General features: G+C 34.3%; 1 protein-coding gene across 2 annotated transcripts in view; it reads right to left on the bottom strand.

The window, feature by feature from the left end:
* Nucleotides 1–11,470: 11,470 nt before the first annotated feature.
* Nucleotides 11,471–21,009, bottom strand: part of LOC106478477 (deleted in autism protein 1-like) — a 25,628-nt gene continuing 16,089 nt past the window's right edge. The window contains exons 3-4 of one of the 2 annotated variants that reach the window (XM_013939023.2): nucleotides 14,211–14,490; nucleotides 11,471–11,835 (exon numbers count right to left, since the gene is read on the bottom strand). In XM_013939023.2, the coding sequence (XP_013794477.2) occupies nucleotides 11,805–11,835; nucleotides 14,211–14,490 (311 nt within the window). In that variant the 3' untranslated portion in view covers nucleotides 11,471–11,804. The other variant, XM_022382072.1, reaches the window with a different exon arrangement.

Here is a 21,009-nt window from a genome sequence, read left to right as displayed (position 1 = left end):
GTACCTTCTGGGGCCTGAACCCTCCTCTTCTGCTATACACATACAAGACACATATCAGACCCTGCTTAACATATGGTCATACAGCCTGGATATCTGCTTCTCTGACCTTCTACTCTCGTCTCCAGGTTTTGGAGCACTATGCCCTTCGGCTCGCCTTTGGCGTCAAACTCCCTAGTCCCACTTCTGACCTTTATTGCCGTATCAACTTGTCTCACATTTTATTACACCTTCGACAGCTTCGCACTCGCTATGTTAATAAATGTTTTCGTGACCACAATCTCATCTTCTCCAATGTTCTCGCCACCACTATACCCACTCCGAGAAGCATTTTTGCACCAGCCTATCACCTACTGAACCTCTATGTCATGCCCCTCTCAACTGACAATCCCGACCACGTCGATATGCCGATGTCCCCTCTTCCACCATTTATCTATCCTGATTCATAATACTCGATATACCTGTTGCCAGTTCCCACACAATCTCCATAATATGATATAGACTGGTTATTGTTCATCCATTTCACCGAATTGTCTCCTCCATCTGCAAATATCGCGTTTTCCCCATTTTCTGCTTACCCATCTATTATTAATTTTACCCATTTTTCTTTTTTCATCATTTGGCTGACGAAAGGGTATAACCCTCTACCAGCCCGCCGGTCCCCCTGGGATCGGAATGAAATAACGCTTATGTTGTTGTTGTTCTGAACTTTCGTTGGTGGTAGTGTCCAGAGTCGCTGATGAGGAGTGGAATTCTCCAAAACTAGTCTGGCTCATAGACACACACCCCAATGAAAGAATAGACCATTCCAAGCTTTTACTTGTTATTAAAACAAATGTTTAAACAACTCTACTTATTCAATTATGTACAAGCTGCCCAATGTCGGCCAACAGTACGAAGAATTAAATTGTGGCGGATTGCTACAAGTTCTTCAAATACCTATAGAATGAAAGGTTTCTTTTTTGTGAGTGAAAAACACTTAAATACACCAGTTCGAGATACCAACTTTGATATATACAAGGAGCAATTAATATAGGGAACGTCTGTCAACTTCAGTTTATTACATGAAATAAAATGCCTGTATATTTATTACATCTTTTTAAAAATATAAAATAATATTACAAGATGTACATCTACCAAAATCTGCTGGAGCAGTGTTGCATTAGAAATATGTCTTCTGTGGTTCTATCTATTAAAAAGAAGAAAAAACTTCTATACAATTATCAAAATAACTTTTTGTTTGTTTTTTGCCTTATAAGAATTTTTTTTATGTTCTGAGAAATGGAAATGGTGCAGTTTGTTTCTAACACCCTTGCTGATATGTGGCCTTTGTATATTAAATTTTGTTAAATTTTAACAAATTTGGTTAAGCTAGTGAAGAGGAATCTAAATTGTATGTAAACATAAAATAATAATTTGATATCTTGGTGCCCCCTACTGATGATGTGGTAGTTTCCTGACAGTGCTTTTTGTTATAATTTGTAAAAAAATTTTATGGTAGTATAATTTGTTGTCTTGATATGTACATGCTATATGCTAGGTTTCACAAAATTTCATAAAACAATAAAGGGAGAATTCCTTGACGTACTAGTTATTTATCTGTGGATCTTTTATGTACAGTTATTTTTCAATAAGTTGCTTTACTTTTTTACAGGCATATGGAAAATTTCAGTGTTCTAATAAAGTAGTAAAATACAGGCTTGACCTTGTCATTAATATATTATTTCTACCTTTTCATATTTATCTAGGTAATTTAATGCAAATGAACTATCATTGTAAAATCTTCATTTTACTAAATAAATAGTGTAGTTTGTTAATTTGTGAACATCACTTTTAGATTTGTCTAAATCACCAAGATCTCACTTAGTTTTTAGAATCAAAAATATTAATGTATAAGCAACTTTACTTAGACTAAAAGACAAACTTGTTTGGCTTTTATTGCAGTAACCAAGCTGTTCAGAAAATAATATGAATAGAAAGAAATTACATTTGATCCCAATAGTCCTTATGTAGAATTCTTATTCTGCACAGAATTATGTTTTTGTTTTTTTTTAGTAAAAGGCTACACAATGGCTATCTTTGCTCTGTCAACTGTGGGAAATTGAACACTTGATTTTTGCACAAAGTCTAGCAACTTGCTGCTTACCTCCTATTGGACAGCATTATAAGGACTATTCATGTATGTATCAACATATTTAATATTGATGATATTATGCGGAAGCAGTGGAACATACTTAAATAAACTGTTGGAAGTTGACCTGTCATCATGAACTATCTGGTAAAGAAATTTTGGGGCCCAACACAGATATCTTACAAAAAAATATATAAAAAATTTGGAACAAAAGTATTTGGGTTGACTAATTGTGACATGCAGGAACCGATAAGTTCATTATACAATTAATGTGATATATAAAAATACCTTAGAAATATTGCAAAGTTCAATAATAAAATAATAGTATCTGCCTTATTTGTAACATATTTAAAATTGACTGGATGTTACTAACAAACTGTATATTAATCCAGAATATCGTACTTTAGGTAGCCAGACTATTGGGATGTATATTAATCTTGACTAATTTATTGTCTCATTATTCAGAATAATGGTTTAAACATTGATACAATCTCTTGTGATATTTGTTAATTTTTAATAATTGAATATCTGCTTACTTATTGTTTTGATTTCATATATGTCTATTAATGACCTATTTATTAGACTGTTATTTCCAATTATACTGACAACAATGTGACATCCAATTTTCTTTTGTAAATGGTGACTTTCAGTTAAGCATATTGCCTAACAATGCTGTAATTCTATACAGAATACCAATGATACAGTGATTTTGCTTTTCACTTGTATTTTGTCTTCATGAAATATATTTATGTATGTTATTTACTTTCATAACATATCTGTCAAACTGAAACATTGAACATTTTTGTATTTAAATGTTTATTCCAGTCTCCCATGTATTACCTACTTCCTATGTAAAATACAAAACAGCAATAGAGAATTTTAAGACATTTTCCAAAATGTCTAATGAACAATGTTTTCCTTAACATGGGATGCATTCTTCCAGTTTGTTAAGGAACAGAAGCTAAAAATGTTGCAAAATGGCATTTTTGTTATTGTTGTGGAGTGTAGACCTCTCCTAATACAAATAACATGGAGATTGATTGCCAAAAAAAGTGCAGTTAAAAATCTACAATATGATTATATGCTATGTAGTGATTGAGATAAAATATTTAATATCTTTTGTGTAATTATTAGTTGAAATGTGCTATTGATCTAATATGTGTAAATAAATTATAAATGCAAAAAAAAAAGAATTTTTTTTCATACGTTTCAACAAAGTGAATCTTTGAAATAAAAGTGTAAAAATTGTTTTGAAGGTAATGTGTTTCTCATATCATAATGGATCTAAGATTAGTGTTATTAGTGAATGAACCATCTACCAGGTTTTGATTTTTGTACGTTGCAAAACTGTGTCAAAAGCCTATTTTCATAATTCCCATTGGAAGTGAAATTAAATGTCACTGTATCTGCACATGAAATTTAGGGTAATATCTTTTATTCACAAAACTTTAAAAGTAAAAATATTAATTTTACTTGCAAATTATTAGAAATTAAAATATATTACTGCAACAAAAACTGATCTGATTTTTTTTTTTTGAAATAAAAAATTGTTATTGGCTGGATACATAGTGCTGATAATAAAGAAGTGTAGAGGTGCATATATGGTTATGGAAAGCTTTAAAAATACTTTGTCATGATACAGATTAATTCATTTCACTTTACATAATATACTGTTATGCTTGTGAAAAATCAGATGAAAACTGGAATACATGTGCAAAAAAAATGATTATGGCAATACAGTAATAAGTATGCATAAGTGTTAATTTAATACTCATATGTGCTTGTATAATGTATATATGTTATAGTTTAACAGTGTAGGCTGAGAACAACTAAGGAATCTCATTGTTTACACTTTTATGTTATGGAAATTCTTAATTTTCATTGATGTTTTTGTTTGGTATTTTGAGTTCATTGTAGTATTTGTGTGCAATATCATTTCACTCAGTTAAAAAAAACTTGTAACAGATTAACTATGTTTTGATTTTAAAGGTTTGCATATAGTTGAAAATAACTGTTAATAATACATCCTTAATTAATGGTGTGTATCAAAGAAAAACTGCATATGTTTCAAGTAATTGAGTTTAATACGGATACTATACAATATGTACAAATACATGCTGTTACCAGAGTGGCTTACTGTTACATAACTTTTTGAAGAGCAGTATTCCAAAGATGCAAAATAGCTACTTTGTAAAAATCCTATACATGTACCACAATGTGTTGACTAGTTTTTCTGACTTCCTGTCCTTTTATTTGATTATAACTTGTTTTAAAATATTCAGATGCACTATTGTTTTAATTATTGCCATATTATTTTATTATAATGAATATTCTGCATTGTTAGCTTAATATATAGATTTCGGACTAGACTAACCCAAGCCTCCTGGGTTGAATGAACCATATGAGGTATTGTTAATAACAAAGGTACCCAACTGATGAAATACTGCATTCTAATTATTATAAATAATAGTTTGAATATCATATGTAATTAATTATGCTTATTACTAGGAGTTCATTTTTAGTTCTGTATAAGTAGCATGTTTTGATCATAAGTGTGCCAGTAAGTTGACTGAGCTTGTTTGGTTGGTTGTAATTGTAAAAAAAACATGACTGGTAGGATTCTTGTGATATTCTGTGGAAAACTTTGATATAAATGGATATTTAAAATGTTAACCTAACAAGTATTGAACAAAATAGTTACGCTATTCAGCCAGGATAGTTGATATGAGTGATTTACGTTTAAATGTTTAGGAGGTCTGCTACATGTTTTATAAATGTGTATTTTAGAACTAAACTCAATAATACTTTGTTCATAAATGTTCTCAGATGCAAAAGTGCCCTTTTAAGTGCTAGATTCATTACAGTTAACTGTAAAACACACAAAAAATACTACTTTTCTCACCATATTGAACATGTTCACAGAGGACGCTGCACTGTTAGTTGGAGTGTTCAGCGAAAACACTATAACCTTACCATACACTATGTATACTGTACAATTTAAGAACATTTTGCATTAAAATAAAATTCACTTCATCAGTTGAAATGATAACTTCAGATGTAAAATATGAATGGAACTTCCTAAACAAACGTTTCTGTCTTGTGATGTTTGCAATAAAAGTTTTTATACTGAAAATGTGGCTACAGTGACATCTTGAATCACACACTAAGTTGATGCAGAAGTATCATTGAGTACAATGTTCAGGAACTAATACAAGGCCCATGAAAGAGGAAAGGGTCTTGTTTGGCAACACTTGTTAAGGCAGTTAATTAGTTAGATCTAAGAAAAGCCACTACTCCGTTAATATCTTATAGTTTTCATATGATACATATTGTTTTTATACTATCCATCAGAAGTTTCAAAATAAATCTCTACAAAATCAAAATTTTCTTTTATTTCCTTATTAGAATATTTAAAAATTTTTATTTTTTGGCAAGTAAACATTTTATTTTTAGATAATGGTTACAAACATTTCATGGTATGTGATGGAATTTGCTAGGCATACATATTTTGTGAAATGAATAGTATAGTAGGTAACAACATTTCAAGACATTTTCTATGCCAGCCTATTGATAACATACCACCTAAACACAGCAGTATGTCTGCGGACTTACAACGCTAGAAATCGGGTTTCGATACCCGTGGTGGGTAGAGCAAAGATAGCTCATTGCGTAGCTTTGTGCTTAATTACAAACAAACCACCTAGCTGTAGTAAGTTACATTTTTATGTCCATCAGTCACTTTGCACTGAAATCATACAGAGTTAGATAGAGATATAGCTTTGTAATTCTCACTTATAATAAGATAGATATGATTAGAACCCAAGTCTTTTGGCCAAAATGCTTTTCTTTTTTTCTTCATTTTTTTGTTGTACCACACTGTAATTTTTTAATATGTATTACTCATTAAATCACCAAGAGCTCAGCTTAAGTGAACTAACTATATATACTAAAACAAATAATTTCATATATTATATACATGATTTTAAAGACATTCCTTTATAATAAACTGATTAGAAATACTTAGTTACAATATCAGTTCACTAGAAAGTTCAAATCTCTATGAATAAATTGCATTTAGTATTTAATTGTGTATCCTTTATATTAACATTATTTTTGTTATTATATTTATTAATTATTGGGTATTGTTTTTTGTTTCAATTGACTCAAACATAGTAGTTTCAAGTTCCATAAGCTAAACAAATAAAATGAACTTCGAGCTCCATCATGTCTAGCCATCTATCTGATGGCTGGGGTATGAATTGTTGCAAGTCTTGTTGTGGATACTCCTGTCCCAAAGATAATCCATACTTTTTTCCAGTGACAATAAATATAAGTATAACTACATCTTGAAAATTCTAAATCCCCAATCTGAACACATTTTCATGATCTAAGTGTAGGAATACCTTGTGTTTGAAACAGCTGTTATACATGCTTCCCATAAGCGACCAGTTTTTGATGACATCATGCACACTACCTATTTAACTCAAAACAATATTAAAATGTAGATCTGAAATGTTATTCCACCAAGATTGTGATGTGACTTATTATTTTTCATATCCAAAATCATTTTATTATAACAACTCTCTGCAGACTCTGGACTAGCCCAATAAGCTTTATGATCTTTATAATTCATATGAAAACTATCAGTTAACCAGAGTACTACATACTCCATAAATTATTTCATCACCAACCTTCTTCATTTATTGTCTCTTTTCTGTAAATATTTTCTTTTTTTTTTAAGATTATAGTAGAAGTTAACTTAGACCATTTGCAGTCCATAAATAAAAAAGAATTTACTGACCTAAGAGTACTTTTTTATTACAAGATAAACATTTCATGATTAAGGCATTGTACAACTAAAATACTTAATTTCTGTTAGGTACGGCTACATAAAATGCTGTGCAGGTTGGCACTATACTAGTAGCTTCTTACCAAAAATATACTGTAATCTTTCTTTATAAAAACACTTTAATTGGACAGTGACATCTGTGATTAATATCCTCAGCAATAAAGTATATGGAGGAGTTACGTATCCCATGAAAGAGAAAATTTGGAAATCTAATTATTTCCATACCATGCTTGTGGCATTGCTTATGCCTCATTTGGCCCACAGTGGCACAGCAGTATGTCTGCAGACTTACAACTCTAGACATCGGGTTTCGATACCCGTGATGGACAGATCACAGATAATGCAAAGTGTAGCTTTGTGCTTAACTTCAAACAAACAAATCTACCTCATTCTTTTCACTAGCCTTTTATTCTTTGTAGTGCTATACTTTGTAGAGCATGTTTTGATTACAATTTTGTCCAAATGCTAATCCTGCTTGTGAAAAGTTTAATTTTTTCCTATCTCTCAAATATATATTTGAAAAATGATGAGATTGAACTAAGAAAATTTTATGTATATACATTAACAATATAAAACCCACTTTTAATATATTAAACATTTTCCAAAGACAAGTTGCTGTTTTTGTTTTACTGTAATATCCAGGATGCCATATTTTTAAATCAACCAGCATTAAAGGCGATTCAATTTTGCCTTGACAATCAGTACACCCATGCACATCTTGGAGATACCTATGAGTTTGAATAAACTTCAAGTAACATAAATGAAATTAAAATATGACTACAAAATTAAATATAACTGAAAACAGAAATTTTCAAAGTTAAGAAAACAATGGCTTAAACATTTTGATTATAACTTTACACAAAGTCAAGAAACTTAGAAATTACAATGCTTTATAGCCCAGCCAATCACAATCAGGAAATATTTCTTAAAAAATGTGCTGGTCATCACATATAACTGCCTCAAGTAGTGGTCAAAACAACATGGATTGGTCTGACCTTCGAATGTTTTTGAGATCATTCTAATATGACTATACTTTACAAGGTTACAGTGAATTCCCCACAACTCCAGGTACAGGAAGCAAAATTTACAAACACTTTCTAGATAATATTCAAAAATATATATTCTACAAAAGGGTGAAATAATGGAAGAATAGTAGAAGTGTTAACCTATAGTTTTTAATCATGAGAACCCACTATAACAGAAATCTTGCTACAACTACACTTCTTTCAGATACAGATCTGCTGAATAACAGGAGACTCAATAAGATGTCTATTACAGAGTAGTTTTAAATTTCACTGAATTCATGAGAATGAAGTACAGAAACTGGACAGATTGTAGTATACAAGTGAACATAAACAAAGTATGTGTGTTTGCTTACATCCTGGACTGTCACCTTTAGTGGATCATAAGCTATTTTCTCTTTAAACTGTATCAATCAAGATTATTTTCCAAACTTTCCCAGTCATGACTACATACTAGACTGTTTAAATCTAACATTCCTTACTGAACCCTTCGTTTGTGGCTTGTGTGTAAATCTGCCTACCACCCCATATGCACAGACCATTTAAAATGTTGTGTGCAAAATGCTTACATTATATAATGTCAACTGCAGTTGAAGAGTTAAGAGGCAATGTCAGATTTACAAAGAGTTATTAGCACTACCCATGTGACTGGCCATTTTCATTTAAGCATAAGAGAGATTATAACCTCAAGACATCACATAGTCAACTGTTGGAAGACATTACTGTTGACATTTCTGTATAATGTACAGCATTAGAGCCAACCCTTACCCTAATAACGAGCAGACCAGGTGCTATCTCAAGAGAATGACAAAGAAATAAGGCAACTAGAACAAATTCCAAGTTAACTTTTTTGGCTAGTGTTATATTAAAACTACATGTACTCAGAATAATTGATAAATATCAAATAATACTACATTAAACGGAGTTAGAAGTGTTATGATATTCTTATATAGAAAACAATAAAAACCCTATAGCCTGAGCACTTTCAAAAAGTGGACTTTTTCTTCTTCAGGTTCCCAGTTTGCCCCTGAAGAAGAAAGGTCCACCTTTTGAAAGCGCTCAGGTTAGAGGGGTTTATTAATTTTGTATCAAGACTTATTAAACCTACTTATTTTTCTATCACACAGATAAGCTACTCTCTATAGATTTTGCACTCTGTAATTTCATCCCTCCTAGCTATTTTTACTTGATCCAATAGGAAATACCTTTCACTAACATGGCTTAAAAACCATGTTTTCCCTTACATGTAGTGAGAGAGCACCTATTATTTTTACCTTTTCAATAAGAAAAATAAATTATATGCCAAATAGTTCAGTGTCAAAATTGAAAACTTTCTCTCATAAGCATTAATGAAAATACTGGGTACACTTTATATTCTAATGAATTTTCATGTGTCAGTAATCATGGTTTACTTCTTATCTCAAAACCTTAACTTTCATTCATATATTACTTGACTGTTGTATCTTGGTAACTGATTCACTTGTGTCATACATTCATGAACAACTTAATGTAAGATACTTGTGTACAACACTGCAAACATATTCATAAGTGTACACAGGCATATACTTATATATCTCATTGTTACTTTGTGGCTTCTATACTAGTAACATTGTAAAAACTGCCTTCAGCTTGTGCACCATTACAAACATAACAAAATGTTCTACATTGCTAGTTAGGTTTCAATAGCTGTGGATAGTATAATATGCTATCATCTAAGATATGATAAACTTGACCAGCTCTCTTGACTTCACAAAATAATAATAATTACTGGTATTATTCAGCCAAACTTCATTCAGCCACAATTAATATTTGTGTAGTCTGTTATAGCATGTACCAAATAAAATATTACACAAAAATTACATTTACTGTTCTAGACAACCATAAACACCAGTCAGCAAACTAACATGATATTTTATTGCCATTTTAACTAACTCACTCACTACAGTTAGCAGTTTTCTGTGCAGTGAGACAGTTCATTGGCATTTCCATGTTGCAGGCCTGGGCAATGAGGTCATACTCTTTTTGCATATTGATCCAACAATCAATTATCCCTTCCAGATTTTTAAGGTTCATAAGTACTTCAATGCCTCATTGTCCCCATAAATAGTGAGTTTTCTACCACATAAGTAGTAGCAATAATGTTTAATGAATACTACACCTGCAAGCGGTTCTTTCTTTCTCACGCAGTATATGCATTTAGGAGCCATCAAAGTATGGCTAGCAATAACATGTTTCACTCTGTCCAGCAACCATGACAATACTGCTCCAATTCTGCTATCACTGGTATTAGTATCCAACAAGGATTTACAATCTTATTGTGGGTATGCCAATTACTTAGCTTCAACTACAGATTATGTGAACAATTGAAATGTTTGGTTACAGCCCAGTCCATCTAAAATCTGAATTAGCTTTAGTGAGAGCAGATGAAAATGTGGTAATCTTGAAAATACTGTCCACAAAATTTGATAATACAATACAAAACCAAGAAAACTTCAGAAACCTTAACTGGTCAGGGATGAAACCAGTTTTGCACCACTGAAATCTTTGTAGGGTCTGTAGACTTCATTTTTACCCATAATGTGACCAGGAATCCCACCAGCATATATGTAAGTGCACAATTCCCTGGTTTCCACTTCAAGCCTTCCTTATCATTGAAGCACCATCCTCAGTAGACTCAAATGTGTGGACAAACACCAAGACATCACTGATATAGGTCTAGTACCTCTCACATAGCATCCTTCTTAGAGTAACATTCATTAGCCTCTGAAAAGCAGCAGGCGCATTGCATAAGCCCAATGGCATAACACAAACCATCTCAAGTGCTAAAAGCAATTTTAGGACCACTTTCATTATCCAGCTTTCCTTGCCAATATCTGTAAGCTAGGTTTAAAGTGCTGAAACAACAGGCCTTCCAGTGCATATGGTAATTCATTTGTCCACAGGTATGAAAAGGCATTCACACGGGTCACCAAAGAAACAAAAAAAAACAATTGGCAGTGATTTAGGTATTGAACAAGGGGTGGTCAGGTATTCCTCTTCACCCCACTCTTGTTGAGATGTTGTTTTGCATCAGGTGGAGATGGTTTGGTCAACTTGTTTTGGCTGGCTGGTATTGAGAGGGAGACAAGAAAAGCAGAGAAGAGTTTGTGGAGGAGTATCATGGCGGCATAAATGTTTTTGTAGGCTCTTTCGAAAGTTTTCGTCCGACCCAACGAAACGAAGATCAAGCGAGGGAGAGTGATTCAGTGTACATGCCTGCACCTGTGGTTGAGCATTCTGTCTCATAGAGAACTGAGGTTGTTTTTTATTGAACACATAAGGCATAACAACACATAAGATTTCAAATAACAGTTTTTACAAACAAGTTGATATATAATAAGTTTCTACAAAGTATTATAATACATAGTACAACATACAGATTTTATAAGATATGGAATGATGATTATTTGTACAATTAAAAATGATATAATAAAAATCTGAAATCCACTAATAAAAGAAATGAAAATTTGACATTAACACTGAAAGTAAACTAACGTTCATTTTTAGATCATTGGAGTTAGAGTTAATGGTAGGTTCCTAGGGACAGAAAGAGCTTCTGGGAGAATAGTCATGGAAGAGAGCAATGGTGTAGATACTGAAAGGTTTGTGTGGATGGGATTGATGCGGGAAACCAATGGATATAGCGGAGAGTTGGTTGTTGAGAATGGACTGAATGGTGATATAAATGATCGGGATGAATTGTTAGTCAGGTGAGTCTGTTGAACTTGCTGGCTCGGAGACAAGATCAGCTCTGGGTGGTGTAACTTCAAGTTGGCTTGTTTGTCTGTGTGAATGTTCTGAAAATGTGGTAAGAGAGGTGTAATTGTGTCAGGAATACAAGGTTTCAGATAGTTTGGAGAATTTTGCGGAAAGGTTATTACGTTGTTCTCCTTTTTTATAGTATGCTGTGGCAAGGTCAGTAAATCTTTGTGTAATGATGTTAGTAATTCAAAATATTTTGTTTCAAATATGCAATTCGGAACATAAAACATTATCATGTACAAAAAAAAACTACTATAATTTAACTGGCTTTCTAAGTAAGCTATATATATAGGTTAAAAACTGTTAGCTGTTTGAGCTGAATACTACAAAGGAAAACAATGAAATTGAGGCTAAATATTTCCTAATTTGATGACTAAATGAACTAGCCTCGTAATGACTCTTGTGAAGCAGAATCTGCTCTTTCTGTCAATTATAGATAATCCAGTAACAAATACCAGAGAGAATCATTGAGTTGAAACTTTCTGAAAGACATAATGAGATAGGAGGCTATAAGTTTACATTATGGCTTAGCAATATCTAAAGTTTGTAATTTTTGGTAAACTGAGATCATCAAATAAGGGTAAAAATAAAATTTAATATGGGTTCATAGTACAGAGAAGTCGAGATTGAGAATTCGAAATTAAGACATTAAACTTACACAATATTAAAATTTAAATTTTAAGCTATGTTTTGATACCAAATCTATTTACTTACATTGATAATAAAGTTATTTGATTAACTTTGAATGTAACTCTATGATAAACTGGTTGTGATGTGTCCTTTGACCCCTGCTGTACAGACAAGGTTAAGGTCTTATGACAAGTTTTGACATGCTCTTTTGCATTTTTATGTATTCTTTTGGGATCAATAACTATTACCTGAGTACTTGTTAAGCACTAGAGAGTGGAGGCATATGTGAAAGATTTCTTAATTCTTCAATCATTTCGGTTAGCTCGCACCCACTGCCTTAAACTTGAGATCTCTGATTAACTACTGACTTTGTATCTTAAGTAAAATATGTTTCAACATCTGAACAAGCAAATCCTATTTTGTTTTTAAATCAACATTCTTTTCTACATGTAGCTGAGCTGTAAATCAGTTAAATTGATTTGAGAGACCAATATTCATAGCAACAGTCTCAGACTGCTAATTCAACTGTACAAACACTGTATTCCATTAACTTCTGTTCCATACCTATGACAAAGTTACAGTACATAACGGTACCCTCAAAACATAGAAGTATGGTCTCTCAAACTTATGTTTGCTATCCCAGTTACACACAACCACAAAGTATGAATGTTACCTTTCCATTAACTGCCACTGTACAAAAGTAATAGTATAAACTTACATTTAGCAGTAAAGTGTGCAAGTTTTGTATTTTTAAAAACATTTATCCAACATGATTTTGAAAATAAAGTATAAAATTTTATTTCAAAAATACCCTGAAGTCTCAATTTAAAATTCATGATTACAAAGTGTAAAACATTTATACTGAACAAAATCATATATTCTTCTGCAGTTGGTAACTTTATAAAATATTAATTTAGTCTTAAGTTGGACAACTTTAAATTTAAAGATTTTTTAAAAACAACCTGTTTGAAAATCATAAGAAAACAAATTTATATAGTAACAGCAAAACAAGACAGATCTTAGTCTGATTATTTGTCTTATGTTAATGAAGCCAGACTAAAAAGTGCTTTAGAAGATATTCTATTTCTTGTAGAATACTTAAAATTGTAAAACATAAAATCAATATCATTTTATTCCAACTAAACTATTGATAAAACAAACAAGATTTACCAATACACACTAAACTTGTGCATATGTGTACATACTGTCCCTAATTAATTAGCTTTTTATACAAATTCAAATTTTATGCAGATCAAAAGATTACTCAATTTACACATAGTTACTACATAGGTATGTTTAGCCTTTTTTTATTACATACACTTGAAACTTTTACCAGGACATATTTTAACAACAGTTCTTATTTGATAAAAAACTAAATTTCCAGCTTTTTTCACTATGTATGAGAATCCTTTGCAATAATGTAAACAAGTTTGATTTCCTTAACAGTAGCTGTTATTCTAAGTTAGATTGTATAAGCAATGAATTTAATTTGATGTTTCTCTTGTAGCTTTAATTTCTTTTCTTTGTGTAACTCTATGCTAAATTAAAACATACAGTTATATTTTATAAACTTTTGTTCAAGTTATTTGAACCTTTCAGTAATTACCATAATTCGTTTTGTACATTAATTTGAATCAATGGCTTCCTGATTGCTTCATAAAATTTAGTAATACTAGTGTTTTATTTCTCAGTAATTTTTTCCACCATCATTTTCTACTACTTTTAGTGTACTAACTTTTATAGTGTTTCTTTTTCTGCAAATTGCAGGGCCTTAACTAACCTTGGGACGATTAGAAATCTGTTGAACTGGGATGTTGGATGTGCACATTCTTTAACCAAATGGGATAAGTTTGTTTGTAAGTCAATATGAGGAGGAATACCATGTAGAAATCCATTTCTAGAAGAATAATATGCATCTGGAGCCAGGATCCCAGCACAGATAGCATAATAATTATGATCAGCCAGGTCATGAGCACACAGGTCTTCAGGTGAGAAACTCAAACAGTCAAGGCAACCAATTACATCATTGGTATAAGGCTTAGACCAACCATGTGGTTTTTCTAGAACATTTAGCAACAAAAAAGAATTTGTAAATGGCAGTAAAATAGAGAAAACAGATAAAAATATGTGAATTACAAAAATAATACAAATCTTATATACGTATACACATCATACTCAAATAATCCTTCAAATATACATTTAACATTATTGGTTTCAGAATTGATGTTACGTTTTTCTCATTAGTCATGTACCTCAAGTATGATAAAGTGTGTGATTTTACAATACTATTTTGATTAGAGTTATAATGGACATTCAGTAACATGCCTATAAATTTATTTTTGTTGGATATTAATTATTACTTATTCAGCAGCCAAATAGCTGAAATTTTCAAATCATCAGAAATTCTTGCTTTCCCTTTGCCACCTCATGAAATTACTAAGCTACATTCTTTTATAATTTAGACAGAGTATTTATTATAAATAAAAAGTGAAATGGGCAGCAACTCCCTTGTTCTGAGTGACATTTGAATAAAAAGTCTTGAAGGAATAATCTACAAAAGTAGCTCAATTGTGTAACTACTTACATGCACTTTTGTCTAGTTACAACTAATAATCCTAAATATGCTAAAGACTAAGGTACTACTTTGTAATACTCAGCAGCTACAACAAGCACCAGTTCCAACAATGGAGACAATTTTAACCCCCTAACATAAATTCCCCTTCTTCTTATTCTACCTCACTTAGCTATTGCTTGTGCTAAATCTTTATTTCTATCTACTATTTAATTACTTTAGTATCCTAGCAAAGGTCTATAATCTACCTAAAGATAAACTTGTATTACAATAAAATCTGTGTTGTAATTTTAGGCCTAACTGTACTTGAAAAAATGTTATCATTTTCCTTACCTGAAAATGTATTTCTGACAGATACTAACCTCCATACACAGAATAGCCATCTTCCTCAGTTCTTCTGCGCATTCTGTCAAAGAGATTTGTAACCCACCAGTCTTGTGAAAACTCCGACCTAATCTCATGTGTAACCATGTGAACTTGTATTGCATGTCATCATGCAGCAGAACCCTCCACCAATAAGAGTGCAACACACCTCCATGCACAATGATTCCTTCTACATTTTGTGCTTATGGATCCTTATTCTTCATCGAGGCATTGAAGAAATGTGCACTGGAAAGTAGGAAGGATGGGTGGGAATGTGTGATGAGGTATTTATTTGGAAATACATTTTCTGGTACAGCAAAATGTTAACTTCCAAAATGATTAATCACCTCCAAACACAGAATAGCTAGAATTACACATTGAGATGATGAAGGTACCAGTACAAAGGTTACCTAGATGAGCTCCTTTCAGAAATCATCCAAAGGAAGCTCATGGGTGTGACACCTGATGGCAGGAGTTTCATAGGGGCACACCTGCAGTTATAGGAGAATGGAAGAGGCAAAGAAGCCATAATTGTGTCACAAGAATGAGCAGAATAGGAATATGGCCATCCAAGTACTCACATAAAAGCTGTTGGACAGCTAATATGTATAGTATTTTTGAGGCTAATTCAGACTATACCTAATGTGCACATCTTCTCGACTATCAGGCTATCAACTGTGGGAGAAGGTCCTTCAGTCTGAAAAGGTCTTTTACTGGTAACATTGCAATGGGTGACTGTGAAACCCTATTTTTAAAAGCTGGCAAGAAATAGCAAGAGAAGTGGGCAGAAACACTGCTTTGATGTTGGCTTTTTTCCGTGATAGTCCATTGAATGAGTATGGTCTGAATTGAATATGAAATGCAATATATATATATATACACATACATACATAAAGAGAGAGAGAGATCATGAAGAAACCTCAAGAGGTCTTCCAGTGGAACACTTCATCTCACAGTGAGCACTTGTAGAGCCAGGGCTGATGGTATGAAAAATAGGGGTCCCAGGATATGGGCAGAATAAGATGAAGAACCTTAAAATAAGAGTTCCATAATAAGGCACACAGAGCCGTCCAACAGGACACAGGCTGAGTACGGTCCGGAACAGGGGTATTAATGAGGCAAATCGATATTGCGAGTAAAAACCTACAAGCAATCTCGTGAAACAACCCATCTCCACAGTGAGCATTTAGTGGCCATGAAATTTATAAATATTAAGCCATCATGGCCTGACAGTGTGAAGAATATTTGAAGGATACCTGGTTAGGCACCACTCACCAAAGAGCAGGATCCATAGAGTAAAAACGGGAAAAGCCCCTGAAAAATAAGAAGTATACAATAAATAACTTACCCAGTCACAGTCTCACTGAAGTCTGAAGAATTGTCACAGGTGGAAGACAATAAATCGACAATGAAGAAATAGCGATCTGATGCAGACAGAGAGAGAGATGAACGTATGTGGTGTGGTCCAAATGCCTGATCGAAGAAGTTCCCGCAAGGGATGACAGAGATGAGACACCAGGGAAAATGTAAGGTGCCTACTCTAATGAGAAGACACCTGGAACAAATTACAGGAAGAAGGAGACAAGGGAGTATAAGCCAATTGAATTAAAAGTGAACCCAACTGGTAGGGATGGAAAGAGAAAGGTCATGAACACAGGATAGCTGCCACGGAATGAAGAGATGGGAATGGGCACCACAGAAGGAAGCCATGTGGGCAATATAAGAACAAAGAGCATGTACGTAGTCTATCAGACTGAGGATAAATGTGGGGAATGGAAGGAAGAGAATCAGTGTGAAGGGTAAGTTACCCTGATGAACCAACAAAGTTTTGGGAAGGAAAGTTCAATCTGGATAAAAGAGAATATATGTGGAATGATATAAGGTACATGAAATGTTGATGGCAACTAAATCTGACTGATGATGTGGGCAAGCTAATAGGAGAGGGAAATGGGTCGTAAGGGATTAGTGAAAAATTGAACACAAGGACAGAGATTCAAAGAGAGACAAAGTAACATGGTGAAGAACCACATTGACATCCCAATCCAGAAGGGCTGCATGCCAAGGAGAATGACAAATTGGGAAGGAATGCAACAGTAGGGAGTGGGTAGGAGAGGTAAAAACTTTACTATACTGGGAAAAATAAAAAGTATGGGATAAAGCAGCCTGATAATTCACGATTGAGGAGACCAAAGATCCCTGATCAAACAGCCAATTGAGTAAATCCATAAGAAAAGGAACAGTGAATTGAACAGAAGAAAACCTCCAATCCATAGACTAATGGTGGAAAATGATCCACTTACGTTGAGAAACATCCATAGAGGAAGGGCAAATGGAACAAGCTAAAAATGAAGTGACTCACCAGGACAATCCGGATCTACTCGCCAAGGACCAGATAAAAACCAGGAATGAAGATGGGGAATTTGAAGAGCTAGACGAAATTGCAGTGACCAAGGTTGATGTAGAAGGGATGGAGGAAGAGGTAATGGTGGGGCAGATTTGAGCTAGAGCAGCCACAGAAACCACAGTTATGCTGACCAATAAAGAGCAATTAGATGGTCATGACATGGATGACATGGATGATCAAAATCACCCTGGAAAGAAGACGGATGGAAGGATACACATATAGGTATTTGTTGGTTTAATCGTGACTGAATGCATCGACGACCAGTGCAAGTGGATGAGGGACTGGAGACCAAAACATGGGTAACTTGGTATTGAGGGATGTGGCATATGCATCTAGGTGAGGAGTACTCCACTGAAGGCATAGCCACTGGAAAACAAGAGGATCGAGAGACTACTCCATTGGATAAACTTTATCGGGATGGGAAAGACAATCTGTGACCAGATTGAATGCACCCAGAATATGGCACACAAGGAATTGAATACTGAGCATGTAGTCCCAAAAAAGGAGATCCAAGATTTGAACACAAAGGGAATGAGAATGGATGCTGCTTTAGTGATTGAAATAAGCCACTACTGTAGAATTGTCAGAATGTATCAGGACCAGACATTACTGGCAAGGTGAAGAAAATGATCCAAAGCATCATGTATAGCATGAATCACCAGGATGTTGATATGGTAAGATTGCTTGGCTGAAGACCACAGACCTTAAGCTTCCTGCTGATCAACCCATGCCCCCTAGCCCTGGAGGAAAGCATCCATGAAGATATGCAAATCCAGACGAGGGAGGAAGCAGAAAACCTGCTGACATAGGAGCCCTGTCCAACCACCAATGAAGATCATCGACATGGGAAATAGGAGCCTCTCATGGATCCCATGCAAGGTTCCACTAATCATGCAGAGCCCACTGAAGTGACCTCATATGTGCTCGATCCTAGAGTATAAGGTCTTCCATAGCAGACCACATCCCCCAAAATGATAGAACATCGCAAGCTGTAACAGAGGGAGCTGTAAGGGCATGGGCAACTAAAAGCTCCATCGAATGGAGTCGAAGAAGACAAAGTTGGGCCTGACTGAGATGAGTGTTGAAAAAAACACCCAAGTAGATATTGGGTAGGTATAAGGAATGACTTCTCTAACTTGATTAACCAACTCAAAAAAGTTGCCTCGGGGAGCAGTAGATGAGTGTGATGGGCTCCTGTTTGGAACAAGCTAACAGACGCCAGTTGTTCATGTAATAGTGTAAACACAACTCCTGAGCATGCATATGTTGGGCAAAAGCCTTGACCACTCAACAAAAGACATATGGGGCAGAAGCTAGCCCAAAGGTCAGGGTGCAAAATTGATACACTGCCCCATGGTGAACAAACTGAATATAGCACCTCAACAGACAAGATATTGGAATATGCAGATAAGCTTTCATGACATCTATTTTGGTCATCCATAAACCAAGAGAAAAAACTGACCTGAGGGTGAGAAAAGACTTCATAGTAAATCTGGGCAGAACCAAAAATTGATTGAGGCAGGAGAAATTGATCACAGGCTGCCAGTACCCAATTTTCTTGGATACCACAAACAGCCTAAAATAAAGATCTGGAGAAGGATGAATTACAGGTTCGATGGCTTTTAGGGAGAGAAGATTTTGTACCACCTCAGACAAACATTGACTAGTGGTAGGATCCTGAGGCAATGGAAAGGATATGAGCACCCAAGACAATGCAGGAGGGAGAGGAAGTGGATGACAAATCCCCCGGATAATACCTTAATAACCCACAGATCTGTGGCAAAAACTTGCCACAGGGGAGCAAAATCAGTCAAGCAAGCTCTCAGGTAGTCGTTGGTGCTGTTGGCAACATGTCCATCTGAATCAAATGCTACGATGAAAAGTGGAACCCCTGGAGGTAAGAGCTGGGAAAGAGCAAGATGGAAAACAGTAATAGGGGCCTGTCTAGGCTCTGAATGAGACAAAAAATCAACCAAAAATGAAAGGTCAATTTCTGTCTCACCGATTCAACATAGGATTCCAAAGTCTCAGGAATATTTCAGAAAACATCCCACTGGAGAGGCAGGCCATACAGAAATTCAGCCTGATGGTAGGCTAAAGCAAACTTAAACCGAATCCTGTGGAGGGCGAGGCATGCTAGTACCCTCAATCATCTGAGAGACAAAATACTTTGCATGAACCCTAATATCCAGGGAAAGGGGGGAGCACAAAATACTGAGAGAAGGGGGTATCATGTAACAAAAAATGAAGGAGATTATAAGAAATTGGGGAAATAGATGAAACAGAACACACCTGAGAAAACATGTCTAAAAAGCTGTATTAGGCCTAACTGATTTGGCAGTAGGGGCATAGGAAGACACAGCAAAATCAGGTGGAGGAAGAAAAGCTATCAAATTACTCACTTACCTGAACAGGTTCAGCACGTTCAGGAGGAATATGGGCAACATCAGAAGAAGCAGGTTAACTCATATAACAATCAATCTCATGGCAGATGAGAGCTGATAATTCCATAGCCAAGTTACCCCCACCTACAGCCTGTATAAGTATCCTGGAAGATGGTATTACCTTTGAAGGGGTAACTTAGATTTCAGAATTCATTGTTAACAATGAATGATCAAACACAACAGTGCTAGAATTTTTAAAAATGAAAACTGGGAAAAAATAAGTTATCTTGAAGTTTGTGAACTTTGTAAAATTGAAAAGAACAGTTCCACTTCAAAATTAATTTTTTAAAAATGCACTAAGTTTAAAGAAAAAAATACAATTGAAGAGCACGATAAAAAAGTCTTAACACAAGCACTGCTAAACGAGAAGTGATAGTTCAGTAGAATCGAATAGAGGGAGTCACATGCATTAGGAGGGTGTATCACATTCCTATTGGTAGAGGGTTGTCGCATAATGATTTACATGCGAGATTCAGTTTAACCATGTTGATCACAGGGTATGTGGGAGCTCAAGGCTTGTGGTATGTGAAAATATTTTTTGCATATAGAGGACAGCACTGAATGAGAATAGCTATTTATGTGAGAAGAGGTAATGTACTGTATTACAAAGTGAGACTGACAATAGATGGAACAAAAAGTGCCCATAGAATTGCATATGCATGACAGTCACTAGTAAGAATAGTAATGAACAATACTACTGGTAGGGGAAGGTGAGAAAAGGAGGATAGTCCTGGAATCCATGTAGAAATACCATCTCTAGAAGAATAATAATTAGATATACTACGTACGTAGTAGA

This window comes from Limulus polyphemus, unplaced genomic scaffold, assembly GCF_000517525.1.
Source record: "Limulus polyphemus unplaced genomic scaffold, Limulus_polyphemus-2.1.2 Scaffold214, whole genome shotgun sequence".
In the NCBI taxonomy this organism is placed as follows: domain Eukaryota; kingdom Metazoa; phylum Arthropoda; class Merostomata; order Xiphosura; family Limulidae; genus Limulus; species Limulus polyphemus.
This window is presented reverse-complemented; position numbering and strand designations above follow the sequence as displayed.